Source organism: Rhea pennata, chromosome 12 (assembly GCF_028389875.1).
Source record: "Rhea pennata isolate bPtePen1 chromosome 12, bPtePen1.pri, whole genome shotgun sequence".
NCBI classification, from domain to species: Eukaryota; Metazoa; Chordata; class Aves; order Rheiformes; family Rheidae; genus Rhea; species Rhea pennata.
Window position 1 is genome coordinate 20,045,376 of NC_084674.1, and position 27,500 is coordinate 20,072,875.

At 39.5% G+C, this 27,500-nt stretch overlaps 1 protein-coding gene across 15 annotated transcripts in view; it reads right to left on the reverse strand.

The window, feature by feature from the left end:
- ATP2B2 (ATPase plasma membrane Ca2+ transporting 2) overlaps positions 1-27,500 on the reverse strand; it is a 396,770-nt gene that overhangs the window by 49,322 nt on the left and 319,948 nt on the right. For all 15 annotated transcript variants that reach the window (XR_009959696.1, XM_062585783.1, XM_062585782.1 and 12 more), the window contains 4 exons: positions 26,373-26,587; positions 24,518-24,760; positions 3,454-3,695; positions 3,107-3,341 (listed from right to left, as the gene is read on the reverse strand). Coding sequence is in view for 14 of the 15 variants with exons in the window: in XM_062585783.1 (XP_062441767.1) it covers positions 3,107-3,341; positions 3,454-3,695; positions 24,518-24,760; positions 26,373-26,587 (935 nt within the window). In the remaining variant the exon portion in view is untranslated. The remainder of the gene's footprint in view (positions 1-3,106; positions 3,342-3,453; positions 3,696-24,517; positions 24,761-26,372; positions 26,588-27,500) is intronic.

Here is a 27,500-nt window from a genome sequence, read left to right on the forward strand (position 1 = left end):
ACTCATTGAAATCAATTCAAAAAGACTGTCAAAATCAACAGACAAATCTCTACAGGCACAAGACATGATTCTATTTGGTCTTTATCAAAAAATAATGTAAATAAAAACCTAATACAAAAGCAAAAAAATCTAGCAGGTAGTTTAGTGCATGATAAAAAAAGCTACTGACAATGAATAAATCTGGATTTATCTCTGAATTAATCCACCCAAAGAAACAAGGAGGTATGCAACACGCAGCGTAAAAGTCACGGGTGTCCCCTGGCCGCGCTGCAGCTGCGGCCGGAGAGCTGCTGCCTGTCGCCGCCGAGTTCACCCAGGCGGTTTCTGCCGGCGCAGGAAGGCAGCGCCGGCGCAGGGAAGCAGCCCGCAGCGCGCTCGCTCGGAGCCCCGCTCGCGGCGCGCCGCCGGCCCGCGGGCGCTCGCCACGGCCGCGCGAGCAGCCCGTGCGCTCGCTCCGAGCGCCGCGCTAGAGGAAAGGAAAAATTGAGGCTTTCCAAGTAACGTCACAACTTAAGGGAACGAAAGGCCGGGAGGTCAGCGACACTGCGCTGGAGTTACCTAATTACCACGTCGGGCAGGATAAATCCGGACATCCACGAATACCAGAGCAACTGTAGTTGCTGGTAATATTGCTTATTTTTATGTTCCTTTCCTCCTACAGAAAAAGCTCTGAAAATTCGTAACGACCAATGGCGTTGCTGTTTAATAAATGCGCTTATTTCTGGCAAAACAGTAAAGTACCTTTTCAACATCTTACTATTTGCAGCTGAACGGGTAATTCTGGTGCTATCGAATTCCTGATAAACCAGGTATTTGGCACCTAGCTTGTTTTCTGAAAATTTTGGTTTGGTTCCGTTGTGGGGTCTTTGGAAGTATTTCTTTCTCCTTAGGTATTCCTGCTGCTTTTTACACGTTTGGATTGGTAATAATTTAAACATTGTTTTAAGTGTTCTTACTGTGTTATTACCACTCTAAAACAGTCAGAAGGTTCCAGGAGGAAAATTCCCCCAAACCAAAGTCTTGAAACAACCGTAGCATTGTCCAACATTTGCTAAAATTCTGAAATGATAAACATTTTACCATATGTCTTGCAACGAGATAAGAAGTGTTACAGCGTATTTCAGTGCTAAACTATTCACTACACGATTCAAGTAATTCTCTAGGAATAAAAGTTTGCTGCCTTCTTTGATCCTTTACATAGATGTCAGGCTTTTGACCTCCTTATTTTTAGCAGCACTATTCATTTTTACCTCAAGCTTCTAAAAATTATCCCTTAAGAGATGAGAGCAGTTCTCTCATAAGAAATTATCCCGTAAGAGATGAGAGCAGTTCTCTCATAAGACATACTCATGATAATCACATGAAGGCATAGTTTGCAGCTATTTTAAATAATAACTGCAAATCCCCCTGTTACCCACTCCCTCAGCCCGTGATACCACCCATCCCCTGACTTACGGCTATTCCCACCACCGTGTGTCATGAATCAGTTTTGGAGGGAAAGGGGACCGAGTCACGGTTTCGGTGGTCATGGGTTAGAAACCTTCTGAGTTTATTATACGAGCTAGAGCACTAAGAGTGTGATCCAGGAAGACAGAACATTTTAAAATACTTAATTTTTTCTTTAAGACGTGCAATGTCAGATGTAGGGACAGATGGATTTGCAGCAAGACATCAGATGATGATGGATAAAGTAAACACTGTTTATCACATGGCTGCAGAGATGCAGAGTGGATCAAACAGTTTTCACCTAACCAAGACTGACTTTATATTATGTCCTTCTCAATACTGACTAAAGCCAAGAAACTCCTCTGTCCTGTAAGGTATAGTTATGCAATTTGTCCCTCTGGTTGTAATTATGCCGTGCTAATTTCCTTCATCCATTTTCAAAAGTCACTGCAACCGGAAGTATACAAAAATCTATTTCATAGAGGACCCAGGGAAACAAACCAATCTTTTAAAACCAGATTAGTGTATGCTTCTGTATGTTTTAGAAAAAAAGTGTTTTCCTAGCATGTCCAGCATTGCTACCCATTATAAACAGATCAAACAGGACGATTTAGACATTATTAGCAAAGAAAAGACCTAGCAAAAATGTAAAATGAGACAAAAGAGCAAAAAAATGACAAAGATTGGAACTAAGCTGCTTCCCTTTTCAGCCCCGAGGACTCCCTCTTGCTGTGCAAGGGGGATCTGAGTCAGCTCCGAGGGACTGGCCGTGCGGGAGGAGGCGCCGCGGGAGCAGTGCCCTGGGGAGACACGCACAGGACGGCGCTCTCCCCCCGGCCAGCCGGCCCGCTTCTAAACTGCACAGCAAAACTAATCGTCCGCTGTCATGATTCATTATCCAGCACCTTAAACATATGTCAGAAACGCCTGTGCCTTACCCCGCACTTTGCATTACTGTGCTAATATAATTGGCAAGTGCAGTAGCAGTTTTGGTTTCATGGCATCCTGCTGCTTCAGTTTTTTATTGCTCACAACCTAGAGAGGTATAAACATCTGCTTTTATTTCAAATCTCAAGTTTTAAAAATTTGCAGGCAGGCTAAAATAAAGAAATAACTAAACATAAATAGTAATTTGTCACATACCTCCCATGTGCATGTGTAATATTGATTTTCCCAACTGAGTTATTTAAAATTTTACAAGGCACCCATGAAATCCTCAGTCTTTCTATGATAAAGCTTTTCATTGTCCAAATACAGCATAAAAAGGGTTGTTACTGAGTAGCCATCATTTACAAACCTGATACAATTAGTGAAATGGCAACTGCTTTTGTAAAATACAGAACTTCCTCATAAATCACATGCAATTGTGGATGAAAGTGAGCATCACATTCGAATTATAATCACAGCACTTCTCTAAATTGAAAGTAGAATCTCACCAAGGAAAAATTCATTCCTTATCTCTAGGAGCATAATATAACTTCTACTATCTGAGCTCCGATATACTACTTCACAAGACATGATTGCATCATTACAGTCCTACAGTTCACAAAGCCCCGTTTCCTATATTTAAATACCAACTGATTAATAGTTGACTTTTATCAAGTTAATTCTTTGACTTTTAATCAACTAAGGTCTATTTCTAAAGTTGAACGTGACATACCTCCGGCCTTACTGGGTCTTCAATGCCAACAACACAAATGCAAGTCAGGTCGGATAAAATGTCATTCTCGTTGTCCCAGTCGGGCTCTGGGCTGCTGCTGAAGTCCCGGAAGGCGACACAGATGGTTCTCAGTCCGTCGCAGGCCATGGGCTCAATCACCTTCTTCACCATTTCATCACGGTCACGTGGCCTGAAGACACGAGGTTCACCAGCTGCGTTAAGGATCCTGGAACACCTTTTTTAGTTAAAAGAAAAGAAAAAAAAATACAGATATATTTTAGTACTGTGAGATTATTCTGCATTGTTAAAGCATGGGAAAAACACGGCAAGCAATCCACTGAACTTACTTCTTCAGAACGATCTCAGAAGCACCTTTGCTGTACATTCGGAAGCTACCGTCTGGCATTTTAATGACGGTACTCATCGACTTCCGCACCGAGTTGAAAGTGTAAACTTTATAGAGCTTCTCCTCAGGGATGAGGTTGCGCACGGGCTCATAATCCTGCTTCAGGTCCAGGACGAACCCCAGGAGGCCACACTCCGTCTTATTGCCGACCTGGCGAGGCAGGCCACCCTCCTTCTCCGGTGGCTGAAGAAAGGACAAAAGACAGATAGGATTTCTTCTCACAATTAGCAGTATGGAACGCCTTCTGCCCAATTAATGACGAAGTTACAGCATAAGGTTAGAGACTGAAACCCTTAACTGGGCAGTCACCTCTCTTCCAGTTTTTAAAAACTAGTAAATATCTCATGGAGCTGTAACTGAACGGAAGCAGCTGTTCTCATAATGAGGAAAATTTTTCTAGTTAAATAAATATGTTTGGTCTCTTTATTCTTTTAAATTAGCCATAGGCAACTGAAGAACTTCTAGTGGTTAGACAGTAAATCATTAAAAATGAAGTCCTTTTCTTTAGGTTCAATATAATTAATTCTCATTTGTCACAAACAGAATATTTCCTTTTATCATTTGCTTAGAACTGTATTATTTTGCTGACTTTCATGGGTATAATGGTCAATTAAAGGAAGATCTGTCCTTTTTTCCACCAGGCAGTTTACATTTAAAAATGAATCTGCATCTAATCATAACAGCAAATTTCCATTAAAAAGGTATGTCCAACAATCTATAAAATAACAGCTATATATTAAAGTACCCACTTCTGGAATTACCATATTTTAGTGTGCTGCTTCTGACAGTAAATGCTTTATAAGCAAAAAAAAAAAAAAAAAAAAGAAAGAAAAAAAAAGAAAAAAAAAAGAAAAAAAAAGAAAAAAAAAGAAAAGAAAAAAGGAGTAAGCTAATCATTTTGCAACTCTTCACAATTCTCAGCACTTCCAGGGACAAGGAAAGCTCTTTCCTCCTGTTCAAAATAGATTAAAAAGAAGAAGAAGAAGAAGAATGAACAACCAACAAAAAAGTTTAATTTACAAACTTTACTAGAGATGCAATACACCTGAAAGCCAAAAGTTGCTGTGTTGGGGAGATTCCAGACAGCCTGAAGTGATGCAGGTGTGAGCTACCCACTGCCGCTAACTTCATTTTCTTGCACTTCCTATAATTAGGGAAGAGTTTGCTTAAGCTAGGGCTAAAACTAAATCTACGGAAACAAGAGACAAGAAAGTCCTTTCACAACCTTGATTTGCAAAGTATCACACCACTGAAAATAAATTTGGGGTTGACTTAAGAAGTCAGTAAGTCATCAGTGACTGAAACATTTGCCTCAGGTCTTGCAGAATTAGGCCTGTAATACTATATTCAGAATTATGTCCATGTTCAGATTTTAGAGCTCAATATACTTAAGAAGTAGCCATGGGATGAAGGGCAATGTAGAAAATGATTAATTAAAATTGCAAATATAGTAATCCTATTTAGATTTCAATTCTTGCTGAAAGTGCTGCCACAAAAAGGGGAAAAGTATGACTTTAAGGAAGCATTAGCAAGTAAGTATTACAGAGAATGGCCAAGTGCAGCAGGTTTAGGAATGAAGGACAGACAGAAAAGAACAGACTGACCTAGAACTGAGGTGAGCAAAAACTCAGCTTTTCCTAAGAATCATCTTTCTATCACCAGAAATATTTTTGGTATATATTTTAAAGTGATTTCTTTTCTGAGCAAGATACCATAATCTAAAAACCTCTGCCCCAGAGATTTCTCCTTCCCAAAACAATTGCAGCATCTCTAGCTACTACATGAACCATCTGAGTTACGAGTAAAACACTGACACTTAGCAAGTACGGTAATACAATATAATAATTTTACTGTGTCCTGTAGTAATTTCCCATGCTATAATTTCTTTATACCCTGTTGTAAATTCCTCCCCCCTAGTCTAAAATTCTCTTAAGAAACCCCAATTTACACATAACTACAAGCCAAAAGCTTGTAGTTTTGCATACCCGAAAGAACTGTTATATTCAGAGAATATGAAAATCTCAGGTAGGAGCCAACAAAACGCCCTTTAAAACCCAGTTTTCACAAATAAGCTAGGTAATAGGCATCGCACGCTGGGCACAAAGTTCTTGAAACATGCTCAGGACTTCGGGCTTCTCAAAGCAACGAGGTACTTAGCTTCACTGCCCAGGTAGCGATGATAAAAGAGGCTGAATTCTCTGTGCCCATCACGTCAAAGTCTTTCCATTTTAGCTCTGAATCCTCATTTACGCTTTGCTCTCTCTCCCGCTGGCATCAGTGAGCCTTGACGTTGACTTAAATGTGAGCAAGATCAAACCCGCCCTGGGAAGCACTGAAGGACGTGCAGAGTCCTCTCCCTTGCAGACATGCAAACCTAGAATTAATTCATACGTATGCTCTCACCAGAGCCAGCAGTGAACGGATATCGAGACAATAAAAATCTACCTACAACCCGTAGTATGCAAAACTGAGTATCAGAGTCCTTCTAAAATTATTTTTATGTCACCAAAAAGTAGGTCTCGCTTTCCACTTCTTACAGTGGTCTAAAAATAGATTTCTATTTAACGTATCCTACACATGTGAAGGAGAAAAAATGCCAGTGAAAAGAAAACGAACGGACACGTCAGAAAGGTTTCAAAACCTTGGGTGGGGAGCGCTGGCAGGCGGCTCCGGGCTCCTGCAGGAGCTGCGGCGCGCCGGAACCTCGCACTGCGCTGCACCCGCGCTCGCCCCAGTGCAAACCCGCAGCGCCTGGCCCCGCGGCACCGCGCGCCGGGCAGGACGCGCGGGCAGCGCCGGAGCCGCTCCCACGGGGGCTCCTTCGGCGGCGGCGCCTCGGAAGAGGGAGCTGCCGGGAGGCGCGGAGCCCTCGGAGCGCCCCGCGCCGCGCCGCTGCTGCGCGTCCGAGAAGCTCGCTCTGCGCCGGGCTGCCCGGGGGCATCCGACACGGGCACCCGCCTTAAAACGCCAACCCCAGCGAGCTGGCGTAGTACTGGGGTCGGGCTACCAAAGGAAGCTTCAAAGTTATTTCACCGGAAAACAGCTGACTAATAAGGGTGGGTCAGAACGGGAGGATGATGAGACATCCTGAGTATGTCTCAACTCAACTTCAACTGTTCACAGCTCTGGACTTACTCGATTCAGCTTTTTTGAGGTTCTTCACCTTTTTCGTTCCTAAATTCAAGTGTTAGGATGTCATGCATTTTATGAAGTCTTCACCTGTTTCAGCTTGTGCTTCCGTGTTCTGCACAGACTGAAGTGTTTCTTCAGAATAACGATATTATAAATATATCAATTTCTTAAGCTAAAAAAAATCAATTTTACCAGAATGTTATATCCATACTGAATGCTCTGTTTCAGCTCTATTCACACAAGGCAAACACACAGGGGAAAATACGTTTTTAAAATTAAATAATGAGTAATTTCCACACTATATTTTATTTTCTGTGAAAATTAAGAAGGTTCAGTATTTTTCTTTCTGAGGTTAAGCATTACATATGCAGAATTTAAGACAACGGAGAAGGAATAATGCTATTAAAACTATGTGATACTTCTACTTCTGAATTCCAAATATTTTATAGAGAAGGACAACTAATACAAACTATAACACAATCAAACGTAGAGATGTTCTCTCTTGCTACCTAAATTGAGTCAATGGTTTAACAGAAGACATCCAGAAAAGATCTAAGACAAACTATGCCTATAATCAAAACTATCAGCTTTTTGTAGAGGAAGGTTTATTCAGCTGACTTCAAGCTGCACCAGAACAGATTTAGAAAGAACTGCTTATCTTACACAGGAAACTTAAGAATGAAAAAAGTACATTCACTTTAGCCAAGGATAAGAACCTAAGCCTTCGCTTAACTAAATGAAGTTTTAATTACAAAGCAGGAAACAAAATTAGAATAGAAGTGCTGAAAATAAGAAAGCCCTTATACTAGACAACAGTTGTTCTATTTTTTTTGCTTACAATTTCTCTGGGATTTCTGTTAAGCATAAAGATTTGACGACAGGTCTCTTCAGCATCCTCAAGAGATAACGTTTCATGACAAATAGCTGGCATTGGCTATATACTATTAAAATGTTATGGGTTTATTTCTACAAGGTCATAATTAAGGAATAATAATTAATCTTTATGTCTTGAGTGGATTCTGATTCTATTTACTCTTGAAGATATATACAGAAAAATATTTAATAATACTTAATATCCCATTAATTATGGAATAATAAGACTTGTTCAGTGAAGGAGATCACAGATTGTCCTTAGATTGCTTAGAATTTTAAACAGTTTTTCACATCAACGGTGCTTCACAGTTGCCTCTGTTTTCTACAGCGCATAGAAAGCAACATGCTAAATTACAGATAATACTTACTGATAATATAGATGCCACTTGATAACTCCAAAACAAGACACAATCTGTTGAAATTCAGTTTAAGTCAAAAGTCAGTTTGAAAGGGGATCAGCGTAAAGGACTGACAAAGAACGGTTAACTTCTTAGAGCTGGTTGCATAATCGTTCTGGCGTCAGAAGAAACGCGCAGAATTAACCTCGTGTACCGTTCTGATCTCTCTTGCTGAATTTTAAGTCCAGCATTTAAAAGCTCAAGGCTTTTTTTTTGACACTTATGCACACTGCTGAGTAGACTCACGTAAATGTTCCCGTTCCATTATATTATGTCCATTCATCAGAAAATAAAGTTTATCTTCTTTGTACCTTCAGAGAATTTAAAATATTTATACTGTAACTGATACAAATCTCTTCCTTTCCTTTATTTCAAGCTACAGCGAAGTATATCAATTGCAAAGAATATTCCTTAAGGATGGGCAGCTCCTAAAATGCTGACTTTCATCAGTTTACTCCACAAGGCATCGTATTTTGGGTCCCACAATTACGTGTTCATCATTTCAAAGCCCCTGTACTACACACATTTGGAATTTGGTTCTAAGTCAGACAACAGAAAACATTTGGGAAGCCTGTAATAGGTACTGAGCATGTTCTGGGGACAAGGCTGGCCATTAGGTCTCCAAATATAATAGGATTTATGTTTCATACACCACATAACAACATAATAATACCAGGATGTACAGAAGCCAGAAAATAATTTCGGGGTGGCAAGAAACATGTTTTGAGGAATGATAGTACAGCTCATCTGGAAGAAAATTTATAGGTTTAAACCCAGAATTTGATCCTAAAGAGTTTTCTGACAGAAAGCAGCTGATGTGCGAAAAGGGAACATACCACCAACAGCGGTATGTATTCTGAGCTCAGGGACTATCAAGAGCATGTTCTGTAGGAAAAAGAATCAGACGGGAAGAATCAAACAGGTAGAAGGTGATGGGAGAAGGGAAAGGCTTGATAGTAAACTCCCCCCTTTATTACCAAGTCTCTCCCTTTTTCTTTAAAAATGTTTCTGCACAATATGAACTATAGGAAAATATATGGAATATATCCACCACAGACAGGACATTAAGCATTTGAAATCAAATTCAGTGAGAGGTATAGGGTTAAGAGAAAGAACAGCTTTACAAAAAGCTATATATGTAATCAAGGATTTCAGTGGTATTCTTTAACACTCCTCAAAGGAGGAGATGGAACTAATAAATGGATCTTTTTTATATATATATGTGTGTACATACACATATATATAAAATCTAAAATTTCATCTCTCCTGTCATGTATTGACATGTCTCAGATTTCTATTCTGATAGGACTGGAAATGAAGGAACAACAGGCAATTCCTTTTGTTTTGCATCTGCTCACTGATCTTCCTCATCTTGCACAAAACCCTAGCATCCACATCAGGTCCATTTCCCACTTGGAAAGACGTGCGTGGAATAAGCCATCTCCAGGTCTCGCTATTTGCTCTTGGCACCAGCAGTTCCTGTCACGAGCCGATCAAACCAAGGCAGCATGTCCCAGACCCCGACTGGCACGCACTGACGTGTTAGCCACTGTAACCGATGCGCATTCAAGATCTGCTCAAATATATTGGATCTTCTGATTTCATTTGCTCCAGCCCTTCCAGCCGACTGGGTCGAAGCGGTTATCCGCAGCACATCCTTCCTTAGCAGTCAGTGTCGACACACTGAAGGGGAGCTAAGGTTATCTCCGTTTCGCACAGACCTAAAGCAAAGTTCTCTCACATGAGCTTCTAATTAAATTACAGGCATCCCCAGAGCAATCTTGTTTATTTTTGCAGCTGTCAAATTACTTAACAAAAAAGAAAAAAAGCCCTCCCTTTAAAATGTGTGCAATCCTTGTTGACCAGTCCCTTTTCTCCCTTCTTCTTCAGGCCTCAAGTTGAAAATAAGAAATTTTGAAAAGAAAAAAAAATAGTTTAAATTTCTGCCTAAATTAATGATGTTTTCAACAAACCTTCTTCCTTATTTTTCTGAAGCCTCACTTCCCTTTAGAAGAAAACAACTAGTACAACACTGTCCAAGAACGGCAATTCCAGCCAACAACCTGTATTTAAAGCTGTCATACTTAAGCCATATCCCGCTGGTCGGCAGCCTTAATGGTTTCCATTTTAACTAAAATCACCGTGCCCTCCCGAGCATCAGTTCCAGCTGCTGTGACCAGGGGAGACGGCTGTGAGTGTGACACAACCGATGCAACAACGTCTGCTGCACTGCGGGCGGCCTCAACCAAAAGCACTTGCAACACGGTTCAGCACCCTCCAAAGACGCCAAGCCTGAAGACGAGGTCGGAGACGCAAACGTCGACGTAGTTTAATAACGCAGTTGCGCATTGGTAAGTTACTACTAGACGTTAGTGCGCGGCCCCCTGACTACCCCGCGGTGACCGCAGAGAGCGGCCCCACACCACGCAGACCTCCGCGCCACCGCAAATCGCCGTCTCCAGCTCTATCTGCGGCGTGCGTCAAGCCTCAGCCGGGAACCCAGCAGGCTTCGGTTCAACGTGCTCCAGCTGTAAGCCGAGCTCTGCACATACTTGGAAGTTACTGCCTTTTGCCAGCAAACCTAACTTCTTTAATTAGCAAGCAACCACTACATTCAGACTTAGTTACTTACCAACCACTGAACTACCAGAGCTGCTCAAATTTCTTAAGAAACTGGTAATAGCAATTTTTTACTCGTTACTGTGTAGGGAGTAAAACATAATGTATTTGTATAATAGCCAGCACGATGGACTTATGGAGCTACAGCTGGCATAATTAGATATACCATGACAGTTAAAGCCAGGCTTTCTGCATCAGACTAGCTCATGATTATTTAATATTTTCCCCATTTTCTAAAGACAGACCTGAAAAAGATGGAACAACGTATTTAATTAATGCAATACCGCGGTACAATGCAATTCCCATTGCTAGCACTTGAGAGGGATACAGGCTATTCAGCCGTAACACTATATAAAAACCGCATATGTGACAGCTCTCCTTGCCTCGAACAGCAGCAAAGCAATCGCAACAAGGAGCTAGTTGTAGCCACGTAACGTAGCAGCGTGACATTTCCCATCCACACAGCACAGCCAAGCGTGCGGCCGCGATGCGGCTCAGCAAATACAGACTCAAGCTTGTTTCAGCTCACGTAACAGGAACAAGGGAAAAACGATACTATCCATAAATTCCCGCAAGAGTGACGATGAAAAAGGAGGAAGCCCCACATGAAGAACTGACAAAGGCTGGTGTCACCATCCCGTCTGCCCAGCAGTCACCTGCTTACATACACAAAGAGCAAATACTTTGCCCTGAACATTAACAGTAAGTAACTAAATTATCCTTTTAGTTTAAGACAAATTTACTTTTGGTTCTTTTGAATAATATGTATTGACCAAATATGTATGACCAAAAATGCTACTGAAAGAAAAGTCAGCTGTATGATAGTCCCGTACACACTTTCGCAGAATTATGGACTGACTGAGTCCAGAAGGGAGCTCTGGTGTCCATGTAGTTGGATGTCTTTTAATATAAAAGATGAAAATATTTTTTCAAAAACTCTGCACCCCCAACTATGACAACTTAGAGCTGGGTCTGAATTTAAACCGAGGTACAGGCCCAAAGAATGGACTGTGCCTTGCTATGACACCACTGAATAATCATGAAGTTATAATTAGGATGCTGCTCTAGACTCAGTATTTCTAGATTATATTAAATTGAATCTTACAGGCCCACATTTTTCTTCCTACTTTCCGCAGTCTCCAAATATTACAAATACTACAAGAATTCATTTGTCAGTATGAAGAGACTTTCCTGTTGTTATTGATCAAAAATTCACATATTTTGTGCATTAATATATTATCATCTAATGACAATTTGCCTTTCAAATTTTAAAATACATTTGATTTCCAAATTTGAAATGCTAAAAAACTCCACTCTTATCTCTGCACTAGCTGGGAACAGGCAATTGGATTTATACTAATGCTATTCCAGCTTGGTCTAAGTGCATCAAGAACTGTTGACAAGCAACCTATATAATCAATAATAAAGACAAAATAATTGTTATTAACTTACTTTAATTAACAACCAAATGTCTTCAGTACAAGTTTTAAGTTAATACTAATTGTAAAAACTCCACAAGGACATGCTTCTCCCCCACTAAGAATATTTTTAAAACATAGACCTGGCTGACAGATGCACCCTTTCTAAATCAAAATTTGATTAAAATTAAGAATAGATTAACAAATCACCTAACTTCTCTGATAATTTGTCCTGGGCATTTGGGTAAAGCTTGCTCTATTCCCATGTATGACAAACAAGTTGAACCTTCTGCTTTAAGTGCAAAAGAGAAATTGCACTTAACTATAGAATTGTAATTGGTGCTTCCATAATGACAGGAAAACATCTGCTACCTTGTTTTAGATCTATTAAACTGAGGTTTTACAGCATGCAGATATCAAACTGGCTTCATGCATGTTGCAGACACAGAAAATAGAGGTGGAGACAAAATGCATAACGCTGAGTTGATCAGATGGTGAAAATTCAATTTCAAGGCAATTCTTGTAGTATAAGAAGTGCATTTCCACATCAGAACGAATATGAGGGCTTTGTATGTTTTTGCAAACATTAAAAGCATTGATGTATCTGCTCTATGGCTGAGACTTCATCTTTTAGATTGCAGGAAGGAGGGATGCATTTTCTTTCTTGATAGCAGTCAACCAACCAGCAATTGGCCATTTGGGGAAAGGCTGTTAAGTCACTCATTCAAATGCAGGTACATGCTGGAGCAAACCATTTTCTCCCTGCCATCTCAAGACTTTCTCTCTCCAAGGTTCCCTGTGAGAACCTCTCACAATGCTTCTGAACATGACATTACTGAATTTTCAGTTGGGTAATATTCTTCCCTTTATATTAACTAGTAAACTCTCTTAATCAAAATCAATCAAGCTTTTTTAAAAAGACCGTACTAACAAACCAAAGTGCATCTCCTCCATGCTCTATACTATCCATTGTATTTGATTTTCAATCACAATGTTGTGAACGGTACATCATCTATTATGTGTTATCTAAATATACCAACTTTCAGCGTGATTTTCTCCATGCCTTCTACTAACTTGAACAGGAAAGAAGAACAGCTTGTAGTGTCCTGTAGACACTAAACCAACGTTTTAGGCTAAACAACTGAAAAAAAACCAACAATATCATCACCACTTGAAAAATGTGTATTAGAGAGTTGTGATAATCATACTGTACAAGAATTTAGTCATCACCTTAAAAAACTATATAGAAAATGCTTGGCCTTTACTTGTGCACATCAAAAGTTTGAATCGCAACAAAAGAAACAGCAGTATTTACTGGCAGTTGATCTGTGCATTCAGTTTTCATTTACACAAACCTTATCAATACTTAGAATTTCCTACTTCTGGCTTTTGGTTATATCTGAACCTGAAAATTAAATTACTAGAAAGACCAAACCAAAACAAAAATCAGATTTATTGCTCATGGCCTTTCTGGTTGCAGTACAAACAACGTGTACAGTTTATTGCACTAAATTTAGCAAATGTAAAGCAAATCTAGCCACATGAAACAAAAGGAAGTTTTATCACTTGACTTAAGCTAGTGATTACATCTTCTCTGTCCACAGTACTCATTTCCAGAGCAAGAAAAAGGTTTCTTCGAGCATCAGTTTTAAAATAATCCTGCACTGGCAACAGGTATTTCAATACGTATTATACAGAAAATACTCTGCTTCTTTAAGCTTATACTAGCACGTATCAGCTGAAATTACTTTTAAACTGGTTTTGCTTAGATAAGTTCTTTTTTTGTGAAGCAAATACATTAACTCAAGTGCTTATAATAGCAATGTTTATCTAATATTTTCTGAGAGTGATTTTTTTGTATGATTGGTGGCATAACGTCTGTGATACAACATAAATTCAGCCCTCCGGCCAGTGCCTCTCCTTCCCAGGATACTAAGAGTGATGCCTTTGCTGGACAGAGTAACAGACTGAGACTGCAGCCAATTTTTATCTGATTATTCATTCAGAAGGAAAATGGGACAGGAATGATGGTGAGGTTGAATATCCTGTCCTTCATAGGAAAAATCTGCAAGGAAAACTCATGTATCACCTCTCCAAAGTATAACAACGTATATATATCCATTGCACACCAGCACAGAGTACTGTCAGTGCTTCCCCTTTGCAGTGAAGAGAAATGTAAAGTCGCTGCATAAGATGAACACCAGAAACATAATCATGGTAGAAGAACTGCACAAGGGAACATTTTAACAAGCTCCATGCATTCATTTAGTATTCTGCACTATGAGATACCTCTGCTGCCAAACACTCGCTCCGAGTTCCCAGTGGAGGTGGCCCAGTGGCTCCGTAAGGACTCGTCAGTAGCCAGGCACATGCTGCTCTTGCTGCGCACTGGGTGTGTGCACGAGACAGATTTCTAGCACTTCACAAAAGCTAAAGGAGCTGAAATTGTAAGACCTCCTCCTAGAAGCTTAACTTTTCCATGCAAGCTGTCTGCTAAAACAGGTCCGTCACTTCTTGGAATGATGCTAGGAAACATTACAGTTTTGACCACGTGAAAATGTTCTGGAAACCTTTCCTCTGAAAGCTTTCAGAATTTCCTCTGCAAGACTCTGGCTGAGAAAAGGATTTTACGTAAGGGACACCTTCTGCTATTTCTGTGAAAGTCCATCAGAGTCGTATATCTCTGAGAAATCAGCTCCATCAGAGTCAGAGGCCTGAGCAAGCAGCGCTCAGGGGAGTTTGCCCAGAATCTGTAGTTACAATTCCCCTGGAGATTTCTCAGGCATATCCAGCACCACCACGGGAAGCACGAAGGCCATCATCAAGTCCCACAGGCACTTGTAAATACCACCAAAATATAATTGACTTGGAGAGCAGAGAGGCCAAGAGTTTGATGTGCAAGAGGAGGAGACTGGAAGCTTGAAAGATTAGTACTAGGGGCTGCCTGCAGAAGAAAGTGGGAATTGGGATTTGAAGCATTGTTTTTGCTTTGTGTGTATTTAACACAACTTTCTAGTACTAGCTGTGCCTCAAAAGGGGGGGGGAGAGTAATCTTTTGCTTACATTAACAAAATTAGAATAAACCTTATTAAGTGCAATTTTGTTCACAAACCAACTGAAAGTATTTTCAAGTCTACAAAGTAACTCCTGCACATTAATTGCTCTAAAATCAGCAAGATGTTTTCTAGCACAAACTATACTGTTGATCTGTTGTACTTCAATCAGTGTAACTTTTTACAGTAATCTCATGCTCAGAGAAAAATTCTTACAAATTACGCAGTATATTATTTATAAACTATGCAATATACAGACCGAGCAGAATTAATGCCCTATGCCATTATGCAACATTATGAGGTGATTTGTCGTCCACATTCTATTTTCAAAAAGGTTGTTTGTGTATCTTTGCTTGATTACAAAGCCACTTTTTTAAAAAATTAAAATTCTATTACCACATTTGAAGTTATTATCTTCCTGTTCCTGAGCCACAGAGAACACAAAGAAAACCCCTGTTAAAACAGGTGTACCTGAAGTAAGGGGTTTGCACCCATTCATGTGAAAACAAAAGCTCCCATCAAGAAAACATGCTCCCTGATAATATCCCCCGTGAGCTTTTGTTAGCTCCAAACTCTAACCGCTCTATCAATCAAATCAGCTCCAAAGCATGACAACTTTATCTCAGTAGGGTATCATGGGCATTAAAAGTAGCATGTATTAAAATTATTCTTTATATCAACTCATTTTATTAAAAAAAAGAGAGAAAAATAATAGACTACTACACACAATATTTCTATATACCAAGATGAAAACACTTTGGAAAAGCTCACAAAAGTAAACTCTACAGGCATGTTTGCAAAGAGCTGGCAGTTACCCCTCTAAGTGATCCCTCTTGCACCAGACCAAGGAAACGAGGCCCTTACAAGTAGCATAAATGACAGAAAATCCTATGCAAAAGCAGTATGGAAAATGCTTGTTGCGCCATAGCGAGTTTAAAAATAGATTTACTTATTTTCATACAAGCAAGCAGGAGAAAACATCCTAAAAATCCTAATATAGTAAACGGTATTATGGTAACTAAGAGGTTTGCGGGAGACTCAGTCGTGGTCAGTCTTCTCGTGGTACCAGCACTAACAAATGGATTCCACAATTACCAGATCGTGAATGCTAAGCTATGGGCCGGTCTGAAGAAGCTTTTTACGCCTTTGTTTTCTGTAAGATGAAGTTAAGAAAGAAAATAAACAAACTGGACCATGCACTTCAGCAGCTAATGTTGGAACCACCTCCGAGATCCAAGCAGCTCCACCTGAGACTGCCGATCTCGCCTCCTCCACGTACCGCGGGGACCCGTCCCGCCCCGGGAGCGCGGCGCACGGCTCTTCCCGGCCAGCTCGACGACCGCGGCGGCAGACGACGGCGTGGCGCGGCTCGGAGCCCCCTCCCTTGCCCCGGCCTGCCGCGGGGCGCCGGGGGGCTGCCCGCCGCCCCGCGAGGAGGACACCTCGCTCCAAGCCGCCGGCGGCGAAAGCCCGGCCCGCGAGAGCAGCCGAGCCGTGCTCTGCCCCTTCCGCGCACCCTTCCTTGGGTTAGGGACTCGGAAGCTGCTTTAGCAGCAAGCAGCAGCTCCGTTTGTGCCTCCTGCTACGCAAAACCTCAGCGGCAAGCCACGGGTGCGGGTCAGGGCTCTCTCCCAACCACCGCTCCCCCAGGAGCGGCCACCGGTAACTAAACGATCTAGTACCACCACCGCAACGATTACTTACGCAGTAAGCAGTACGTACATTACGGGCGGTCTTTTTACTGCCTAGATCATTCGGAGAAAAAGCTTAACAAATATATTGCTAAAAACTTTCAAACGCAAAAGAAAGAATTTCATTTTTTGTGATGATTGCCTTGCTTGCAATAAATATATAGAGAGATGCTTTGGCCTGCATTTTCTGGTCCCACCATCTGGTCCCATATATCCTATATATCTGCCTTATATAATTGTTCAACACCTTGTGAACAAAATCTAAAAACTGAGATAAGGAAATACATTTACCTATAACAGATTGCCTGTTAAGTAAAAACTCTTAGAAAAGTTAGAGATTTTTTAGAATTCAGTTCGTCACTTCAGGTCTCAAAGCTCAAAATATACCAATTCTTATGTTAAATAAATAAGAGAAATTTGAGCAAGATATAGATAGAGACATAGATAAACATACGTATTTAAAAAGGAAATAAAACACTGCTAGAGCTAGCTGAAAAAATATTTTGCGTGCTTCTCAAAAGTTTGTTCTCAAATTTAACCATCCCATACTTTCCTATGTAGTATCTTGTTAATTTCTAATAGAGACATTTCAGAAATGTTGGAAATAAAGCAAATGACAATTCAAATTCAAATTAAATTCCTGTTCTAACAGATACAAGTTTTATAACCATACAGTCCATCAGTGTACATAGTGTTGTGCTGAAGCCCTATATCAGTAGTTCTGAAACCAAATTGATCTGCTTCATTGCTTCTCAAAACATTATTTTACAGTATCTATCTATCCTTAGTTATTATTTGGTTAATCTGTTTTTTGCAGCAGTCAGACCATTGTGTTTCATGGAAAGCTTTGAGGAAACAAAATTTCACTCCATTTGCAAAAACCCACTTGGAAATGGGATGGGAAGGGCTGGATCGAACTGGAAAGAGACAGTTTTGTGGCCTAAACTGTAGGACTGAAATACATAGACAAAAAGCCCAAAGACCCAGAGAAGTGAATGTCATGCTTCACATGGAAATAGGGCATTGTACAATCCAGCCAGAGAAAGGCAAGTTTCTTTAAAAAACAAGAAATTCTCTGTTTACAAATACAAGTCTTGTGACACTTAATAGTACTTGCTTTTCTTATTCCCCTAATCCCAATCGCTGCTGGGTGGCATATTCACGGTCTTGCAAGATACAGTCACTGCCACTGCTATCTGGAAGGGACTCTGTGTCACGTTATGTTTTAGTTCTGCTTCCAGTGTCATTAGTTGGACTGGTGCTAACCCTGAGGTGAGTTTTAAGTGGATCAAATGCACCAGTTAGGCAGAGAGTCAGACCTGCACATTCGCAGCACAACAGATGAATCCTGGCTTTTCTTCAGCTTCATGCCTGCCTTGATCAATAGGGCCAATGATGGACAACAGGACCTAAATCACAATTTTATGGCTAAATCAGGTGTCAGTACCAAGGTAATGCCACTGGAAATTTTAGAACAGAATTACCTATAATTTTCTGCAAAAAATGCTTTAGACAATATTCCGATGCCTAGACATCATCTAATGGGTACTTCAAAACCAAGAATATATAGAATTTGCTAAGTTTTATTACCAACCCAACTCACTGAAACCAACCAATGAAAAATTTATAAAATTAGCCTCAAGTTATTTGACTTATCAATTGGCCTTACTGACCTCCTAAATCCAGCCCTATTGATTTGGATCCTGCCACCTCTGAAGCAAGCTAAAAATCCTTTTTTTTTTTTTTTTTTTTTTTTCCCCCAGATTTTCTGCAAAGATTTTCCTCTGGTTTTTTTCCTCATATCATATATTTGGTAATTTATTGTACCTCTAATATCACAGAATGCAAGCTGTAAAACCTGGAGCAGAGCTTCATGAGTTCATGCACATACACTTGTTCTTTTACAGACAGTGAAAAAATAGAATCACTGAAATCCTACATCAGTTCTTCAATCTGCCAGTGCAGGATTCTCCCCTCCACACACTTTTCTCTGGACCACTTTAAGTACACTAGGAGATTTCATTTCAAGCATCTTCCATAACCACTGCGCGGGAAGATGATTCAGACCTGTTCCTCTTTCCTTGTCTCATCCAAAGCCAGATGACACTGACAGCAAGCCATTGCACCAGCTAAGCTGAAAAATTCATCCCAGATATGTTTCTTTTTGTTTACAGATTTCCAGGATTATGCAGGGCTAAGCCTTCCTCAGATCCATCCTTACATAAAAATGGCAATCAAATAGCATTCCTCCTTCTAGCCATCCTACTCAGCCTTAAAACACAAGTCACTGAAACCTTGACACAGGATCTGAAGTTGGAATGTATTTTTGTGCCTGGCCTGAGGAAAGAGCAGAAGTAAGAAAATCATTATGAAGGATGGTCTCTGCTCAAATTCTCACCAAAACTAACTCAAACCATTCCAGAGTTACTAGCAACAACCTGCCTGTGGATGAAACCTGCAATTGCTGGGGCGAGAACGTGATGTGGGAAGACAGGGCCTGCAAGTGGGAGCACATCGAGCTACACAGAGGACATGAAAATGCTGCTGCTGCCAGGCTCTAGCCATCTTCCCTCGCTATGTCCCAGTTTTACTTTTTTTCCAGTTGCGTGTCCTCACTGTGACATTCTGCTCTCTGCTGTACTCATTCCTTCTCCACCTGCCATTTCTTCAAAGGTGACCTACTTTCTTACAGGCAGGTCAACCTTGACTGACAACTGGACCTTCTGTCTGATAAACGACGTACCGTTTTCACAGACTTCTTCAAGTCAACAGTAGTCGACTGCTACCTTTATTTGCTGCTTAATGCTAATGGTAGGGAACTACAGAAGAATAAAATAGAATTCAGGCCAGCCCATTTACTTTGGCTGTCATTTAATATTAACATTATCTAAAGCTTGCCTCAATCTTTCTGTATTCTTTACTATTTCTGTCCCCATTTCTGCCCTCATTTTTAAAAATGTATCTATTTTAGCTTGGAACATTGTTAGCAGTGATGGGTGAACTTATCTGGATAAAATAAGAGCTGACCTGCACCTTCATGTACGTTAAAAACAAATGGTAACTCTTTCTGCATTTTGACATGAGAAACAACAGCTTGAGAATAGGTTTTAAGACCACCATAACTGAGAATAAAAACATCTTTCCCATTTCAACTACCAAAATAACTGAAAATGTATTTTGGAGAGTAAAAGCTATGTTGTTATGGTGGTTCTTCAAATAAAGAAGAGAATTCTACTCAGATCCAATAGCAGGTTCATTTAGCATGATCGCCCCTGGCAGGCTGCTACAACAAAACATGGCATCTTTTGTGGTTGCCTCAGGAAATATAAGTTCTGATGGTTTGCTGTTGATAGGGACGGTACACTCTGATCTACAGGATCTTGAGCTTTGTGTAAGAAATGATTTGACCTGTTAATTACCCCAAACCATTTTACTCCGTGGAAATATATATATATTACATTATAATACACACACATGCACAGAAGAAAGGTCAATGCTCTGCCTGATAACAGCTAGAGAGTGGAAAGCAACTACTGTTGAAGAGAAACGACATTTCCATCTTTTTTCACTCACTGGTAACATGGAAAATACATGGAAAAAAAATACTTTCCAAGGTTTTAGATGATTCAGTAGGAAACTTCCAAATTACCCATAAATGTGTCCCCTTCTTTCCCCCTCCATATTCCCCAAAATAACTTTAACACTTCCAAGAAGATTTAACTGTATTGGAAGTGATGAAATTATGAAAATTAAAAGGAAATAGGAGCTGAATGGCTAAGTAGTATGTATTTATATATTATGCTTGAGACAATTTTTTCATCCAATTGAAAAAAGAACCAATAGGCAGGCCAAACTGAAGTAGTTGATAAAGGAAATCTAAAACCTATACACCCTTTTCTTTCTAATCCTGTGAAATAAAAATGTATTTTGCACTTGGCACAACTCATTTAAGATCATCTATGATATTAAAAATAACCTCTCCCTGCAAAACTACTTTTAGATGCAAACATATTCTTCACAAATATACAGAAACATTCGCTTGGCTACCACATCTGCGTTCTCAACACATACACTAAGTTTTCACCTATCCCTGCAAAGCAGCTATTGGGCTAAGACCTTATTTTCAGTTACTTTTACCTTTTCACCATTGTAGAAGGCAATTTTTGCTGATGGTTCTTATCTCACAGGTTATCTGCCTGTTCCGCAGCCCCCTGCCACCTCCCCACGACACTATGAGGTGTCCTCATTCCTGTATTTCTGCATCAGACAATCAGTCAAGAAAAAGTGACTCCAGTTATTCTTAACAATAAAATTACATACCAAAATCTCTTGAACTGCTTTCAGTATAAGGAAGTTAAAAATTTAGTTCCACTTATTTTCATAAAATCTTTCATTACATGCTTTGGAAAAAGTAATTACAAAAAGCAGTAAGGTGAATGAACACCTTCCTTTCTCGCCTAATAAAGCCTTAATGGCTGAGCCTATGTTACAGCTCTGCCCTGCTGCTCCATGTCCCCCCCTGCAGTCAATCAACATTCTCAGGATCCCTCTCCCCCAAAATGAGACCCCTGCTAGGGAAGCTCGTGGTGACCTTCAGTGCAGGACACGTGTGGGGCCCCTGAGCCGGACCCCGCAGCCTTTCGAGGAGTGGTCCACCAGTGGGGGACGGGCATTAACGCAAAGAGCACAGCCTCAAGCTCTGCAGAGCAAGCACGTGGAAGCTGGGTGCCACCGGCAACCTGGGTTGCTTCACTGGTTTCTTAGATACATGTTTCACTGTCATACACAGATGTAACAGTTGGGGACATTGGGAAGTGTGTTGCTTTTGTTTTTTTCTGGCTGCAATAAAATTGTTTCATTTTTTTACTTTTTTTGTTCATGTATTTTGGCAGAAATGCATGGAAGGGAGTGAATGTTCTGCACTTTTCTGTGAGATCTCTTTTATTTCCTTTCCAGATCCTCAGTTAAATTGCCCCTGCATTGTGCTATGTCCTGTGCAAATCCAGTAAATGATACTCCAGATCCTCAGAATTGAATAATCAGAATGGAAAACAGTCCTCTTGATGTAGATCCAGATATTCACCTAACACAGGCACAAGTAGCTCTATTGCTCCCTAGGTGCCTATCAAGTACCAAACGAAATACCTATGTTAGATCCTAGCAGTAACTGAGCCACGTCCTTCAACTGCTGCTAAAAATCACTCAGGTACAACCTCCTCTCAGTAGGAACATACTATGCCCATCCAACACATATGCCAACTATGCCTTCTGACAGTTGTCCAGAGATCGAAGAAATACTTTCCTGATTAAGACTGAACTTATGCAAACAGTTCAATAAAAGAGTTCAATCACTATTTTTTTCTGTCTGGAGTCTCTATTTCACTATTGCTCCATGATACTCCAGTTCCAGATACTCCAACCCCAGCTGCAATCAAAGTATTTGGAAAATGCAAATTCTGTTTTCAGAGCAAGAGGTGTTTTTACACTCCTCCCCAACTTACAGGCAAAACTGTAGGCGGTGTAATTTTTACTTCTGTTTGGAAAAAGCTATCTAAAATTTTAAGACTAGAGGGAAAAAGGCTTTCTGTAGAACAGATTCACAAAAACAGCATAAAAGCAGTATTAAAGTTGTTTCAAAGCTAATGGAATACTAAATCAGCTCACCCAATACTTCATCCTTGGAAAACATTACAAGGAGCTAGATTTAATGACTCTATTGTTCAGCTGGAATAATTTGTATTTAATTTCTCAGGGAAATTCATATCTTTTATCTCAAGCAATTATATTATTTTCTTTTTATATTTTTATCAATGGTTCACTTGCCCTTTAATCAAAAGATAATGCAAGAGCGAACATTTCTCATTCAGCAGAGCATCTTGACTAATTTTATGGTCCCATATGTGATCATTCCGAACATAAGTTCATGCAAAGTGCAATTTGCAGTGTACGCATAACTAGATAACTAATAATAGAATATGTAAAATTCAATCTTTGTGACCTAACACTTATATGCCCTTTGGGTTTGAGCTAATATTCACAATTTGATTAAATATGCTCTAAGAATGAGTGCACAAGTATGCCTTCACTGTTAGCAGCCAGAAAAATAATTCTGTGCACTTCAACCGGGAAATAACTCCCTTATGCACTTTTTAGTGAATTCATTTATGATATAGAATTAATCAGGGCTGTGGAACAATACCTTCTAACTTAAACTTGTTATAACGATAAACAGTGAATAAAATCAACTCTTCAGGTAACAGTGAAACTTTGTTGAACCACAGTAAAAAAAAAAAAAAAAAAAAAAAATCCAAAATTGTACTGAGACCAAAGCAAAGTTTTTGAACTATTATTGCCCCCAAATTTTTCAGTCAAATGAAGCTATTGCACAAGAGAAAGAGGGAATGTTAAACTTTTCCAATATTACAGGTACATCTCTTTCGGAAGTGGTCTGATGCCCTCCTATGCCTTACTTAAAAAGAGATGATCCTGTCCCCAGCAGCAAGCAACTGCTATACTGATGGATAAAGGTAAGGCTTATCCAACAGGGGCAAAGCGTTCCTCTCATTACTTTTCCAAAAGCCACTGCCATAAAACATGGACACTGAGTTTACACAACATTTACACCGAACCACCTGAGAACAGAAGGTCTGTCCTTCACTTCAGCCAACCTGGTTGATTTTGACTTAGTGCGACCACAGGAAAAAGACAGAACAAGACCCAGGACTCGGCTGGGAGGCAGCAGCTGCCGGCATCCTTCTGAGGTGCTGGAGGCTGTGCGTGATTCCCTGTGGCTCTCTGTGCAGAGATCGACCTCAGGAGGCCCCGGCTCCTTGCGGTCGCCTTTCCAGGGAGCTTTCGATTAGAAGAGGAGCGGGTACATCACAGCACAGACAACCCTTTGAAGGATGCCTAAGTTGTGCCTTGGCTTCAGATATTAACTCTGGCTAAACAACGTGACTATCCTCGAGAGTATTCACTTCCAAATGCTTTTGTCACATTTAGCAAAGCACACTTGGCACGTTGCTGACAGGTCTCTCTGACTAGTCTTCTTCCAAAAACTGCTCATTACACATCTATGATGTTACTAAAATCACACCAAGAATAAAAAGAAATGAATGTGCCAGTACTCATTAGTATTTCACCAACAGCTTTTTGTGATTGTGTTTTGAAAAACTGCTTTTAAAACAAAGTAAAGCGCATGCATTGGCCATGCAGCTCAGTATAAATCTATAAGAAGGACAATACATAAATTCATAAGCTAAAAATTGCATTGGTCTATGATATTAAGATTAAATTTGACTTTGCAAAGAACAAAGGTATAGGAATTGCAAACATTTTGGGTCCTTTAATCAGCTCTTTATAGAAGAATCTAATGCCACAGGCAAACGTTTTTCCCACTTTGCCCTGCTTTACAAAGGGAATAAAATACTTCGGGAGGTAATTCACTTGAACCTGGGATGAATACAGACCGTTAATCTCTCTGATCCAACCAATCCAATTAGTCTTATTCAAGAACTAGTGGCAGAGTGTTAGTTATGCAAAAACAACTTTGCACATAAGAAGTCTCAGAGAAAACTAGTTGTGTGAGCAAAGTTACCATTATGCAAGATCTTTTGAAATATAACATGGCCTTGTATGTATAAAAACATCTCTATTCTTAAAGAAACCAATAAAATAGTTAATTTTTATAGCGTCTGCTCTCATCTTGAGGACCTCAATGGTAATCAACAATTCATGACCAACAACAGGACATTATGGAATTTAAGAAAAAGCATCTCCTTGTGCCATGTTTCATTTCACCAAAAGAAAAAGCCTACTTACCAGAATTTTTGTGGTATAAGCACTGTTGATAGCAATTGCATTAACCAGCAAATCAAGGGTTTTGGCGGGTACAGAATCGGGGTCCGGGATCTCTTTGTAGTGGACGTCACCCACGTAGGCCTGCACGACCGTCATGCGATTGGTTGTCAAGGTCCCCGTTTTGTCGGAGCAGATGGCTGTAGCATTACCCATAGTTTCACAGGCGTCTAAGTGGCGGACCAGATTGTTATCCTTCATCATTTTCTGAGAAAAAGCAGAGGAAAAAACCTTCAAGATTTGCTTTGACAGATTTTAAACATCAGTTACTAAAAGCAAAATAGCTTATATTTAGCGTTATTCCTTATAATGTAATGCTCATTAAGCCACAGCTCTGATGCTCTAGGTCAATAATCAAAACCTGAGATACAGACAACCAAGCAGTGACCAACTCTGAAATAATTTTCCCTTTGATAAATGACATAATTACTTCATTTTTTGCAGTATGTATAAATTTTAAGAAATAGCTAGAATAGCAAAGATTAGCTAAGGTATTTCTGAAGAAAATAGGATGTTTCAAGTACTCTTATTATATCAAATATTAGGCAATAGTGCCATTATTACATGTATTCCTTTTGAAAAATACGTATTTTTGGCTAAAGCCCCTAAACATGGAGACTGATCAAGCATAATTAGCAGTGTAAAGTAAGTTACCTAATTGATCAAAGTCTGTAAATGCACAGAATATGAACAGTTTGTGAGATATTACCTTGTAAGCCTATTCATACTGAAATAACCAGTCTGACAAATAGACTTTTTAAATATCATATCCAGTTCCAGAATGCAGAGGGACTACGAATCTCGCAAAAAAACACTAGGGTAGACTATTCCATTCCACAGGCTGCACAGTTCTCCTTGAAAGATATGCTACTCGTTTTTCAATATTTAAAAAATCCTGGGTCCAATCATCAGATCCTTACTCCCAGAACAGCATCTTATACGCAGAGGGCACAATATCACCAGTCATAGGCAATGGGGTATTACAGTTTGATACAACAAGTATGGATATTCACATATGCTGTGTGTGTTGGATGAAGGACATAAGAATGGGAAAATACTCAAAAAGCAGCAGCAATTTTTATTAACAAAGTCACATACTTGAGATCTGGTCTTTTGTTCTGATAGTAGTGATGCTGACTACATGTAAATCAAGCTATTCCTTCATGATATCCTTATTTTAATTTATTTACATGCTAAATAGAAACAAACTTTATAAACATTTTAAGATCTCAGATGAAAATTTCATGTAAGGCACATCTGACTAGATAACTGAATTATTCTGAGAACACTGTTAGATAAGGGAGTAATCTACAACTCTAGGATTTTAATGCTCCTCAATTTTGTAATTAAATTTGGCTACAAACAGCTGCAATTTCATTTATGAAAAGCACATAAAAGCTCTAGAGAAACTTAAATTTATCTGGAATAAGTTCCTGAGAACTAAAAACCCTCATCAAAACTTTGTACTATAGCACAAACAAATTTTAAGTTACTCTATATAAGAGTGTACCTATTTGCTTAATAAAACCTGCTGAATACATTCCCGATAGCTGTATAAACTAAGCAGGTATTTCTATCTTTTGATATTCCTGCATTGTGTGGTTTTAAAGATATGTATTAACACGCACATGTATCGAGCATTTCTGTTAGAAATACTTTCAATATCAAGCAAAGTTGTACATTAAAGGAGTTTCTCTAACTTATTGATCACGTTGATTTACAGGTCAACTTTCCTGAAACCTGATAAAATTTAAAGAAGTCATTAGCAAATTCAAGTGAAAAGGATTTTTCTCTGATAACTATTTTTAGTATTTCTTACCTTTACAGAATAAGCAAGAGAAATAGTGACGGCAAGTGGAAGTCCCTCAGGAACAGCAACCACAAGCACCGTGACACCAATAATGAAGAATTTAACAAAATACTGAACATAGACAGGCGTGCACTCAGGCAACCACTGTTTCTTGTTGACCACAAAGGTGTCAATGGCAAAATATAGTACCAAAATGATTACAGTGATGGCAGACATCACCAAACCTGAAAACAGAAATAATCAGTTACTAGGAAGCAAAACACAAACAACCAAAAACACGTGCGGTTTGAAAGCTACACCTGAATTTGATATGAAGTTAGTTTCCTAGTCTATATGAGATTATTCATTACCACCAGTACCAATAATGATGAATTCTATAATGTTGAAAAAGCATATTACTAGAAATACATTTAAATCAATCATACATTCCAATGAAAAAGTCCAATGAATAAGAGAAGACTGAATCCTGCAGGACACCTGCATGGTACTGCATTAATTTTTAAGCATTGACATTTAAAAAGTTTTCACTCATTCTAGTTTAAAACAAGTTTTACAATTGCTTAAGCTAAGTTCTTCAAGCTTAGTGCAGTACTTTGCCTAATACAACATTTATCTATCCTTTTATTACTGCCTTTTACAAATTACCAGTCTCTACATATTTAAACACCATGTTATTTCTTCATCTTTCTTTTTAAATAAGCTTTTCTTAACAGGATTGAAAAAAAAAGAATCTTCTGTAGCTAATCTTGCTATGTAAAGTATTTTAGAAAAGCCCCAGTGAGGAATACGGATGCATACAGCAATGAGGCAATATTGCAGAATTTGCCACAGAACAGTTTTATTCTTGACAATTTGATAAATGCCCATGTTTCCAAGCTTTCTCTTTTCAAAGGGAAAGTATGCAAACAGCACACATGAGCGGCCCAAGAGAGGTTCAGCACTAGCAGTATTAGAGAAGACAGACTAATAAATGTTTCACAGCATTCAGGAAAGATCGAGGGCACGAAACATGCTCTTTCAATGACGCAGACTTTGCTAAGATAACATTCTCCATCCAAGATTTTGTTTGAGGTTTCAAGTGATGAATACTAGTTTCCACTAGAGCATATATTTTGCCTTGCTGTGATTTCTTACTGC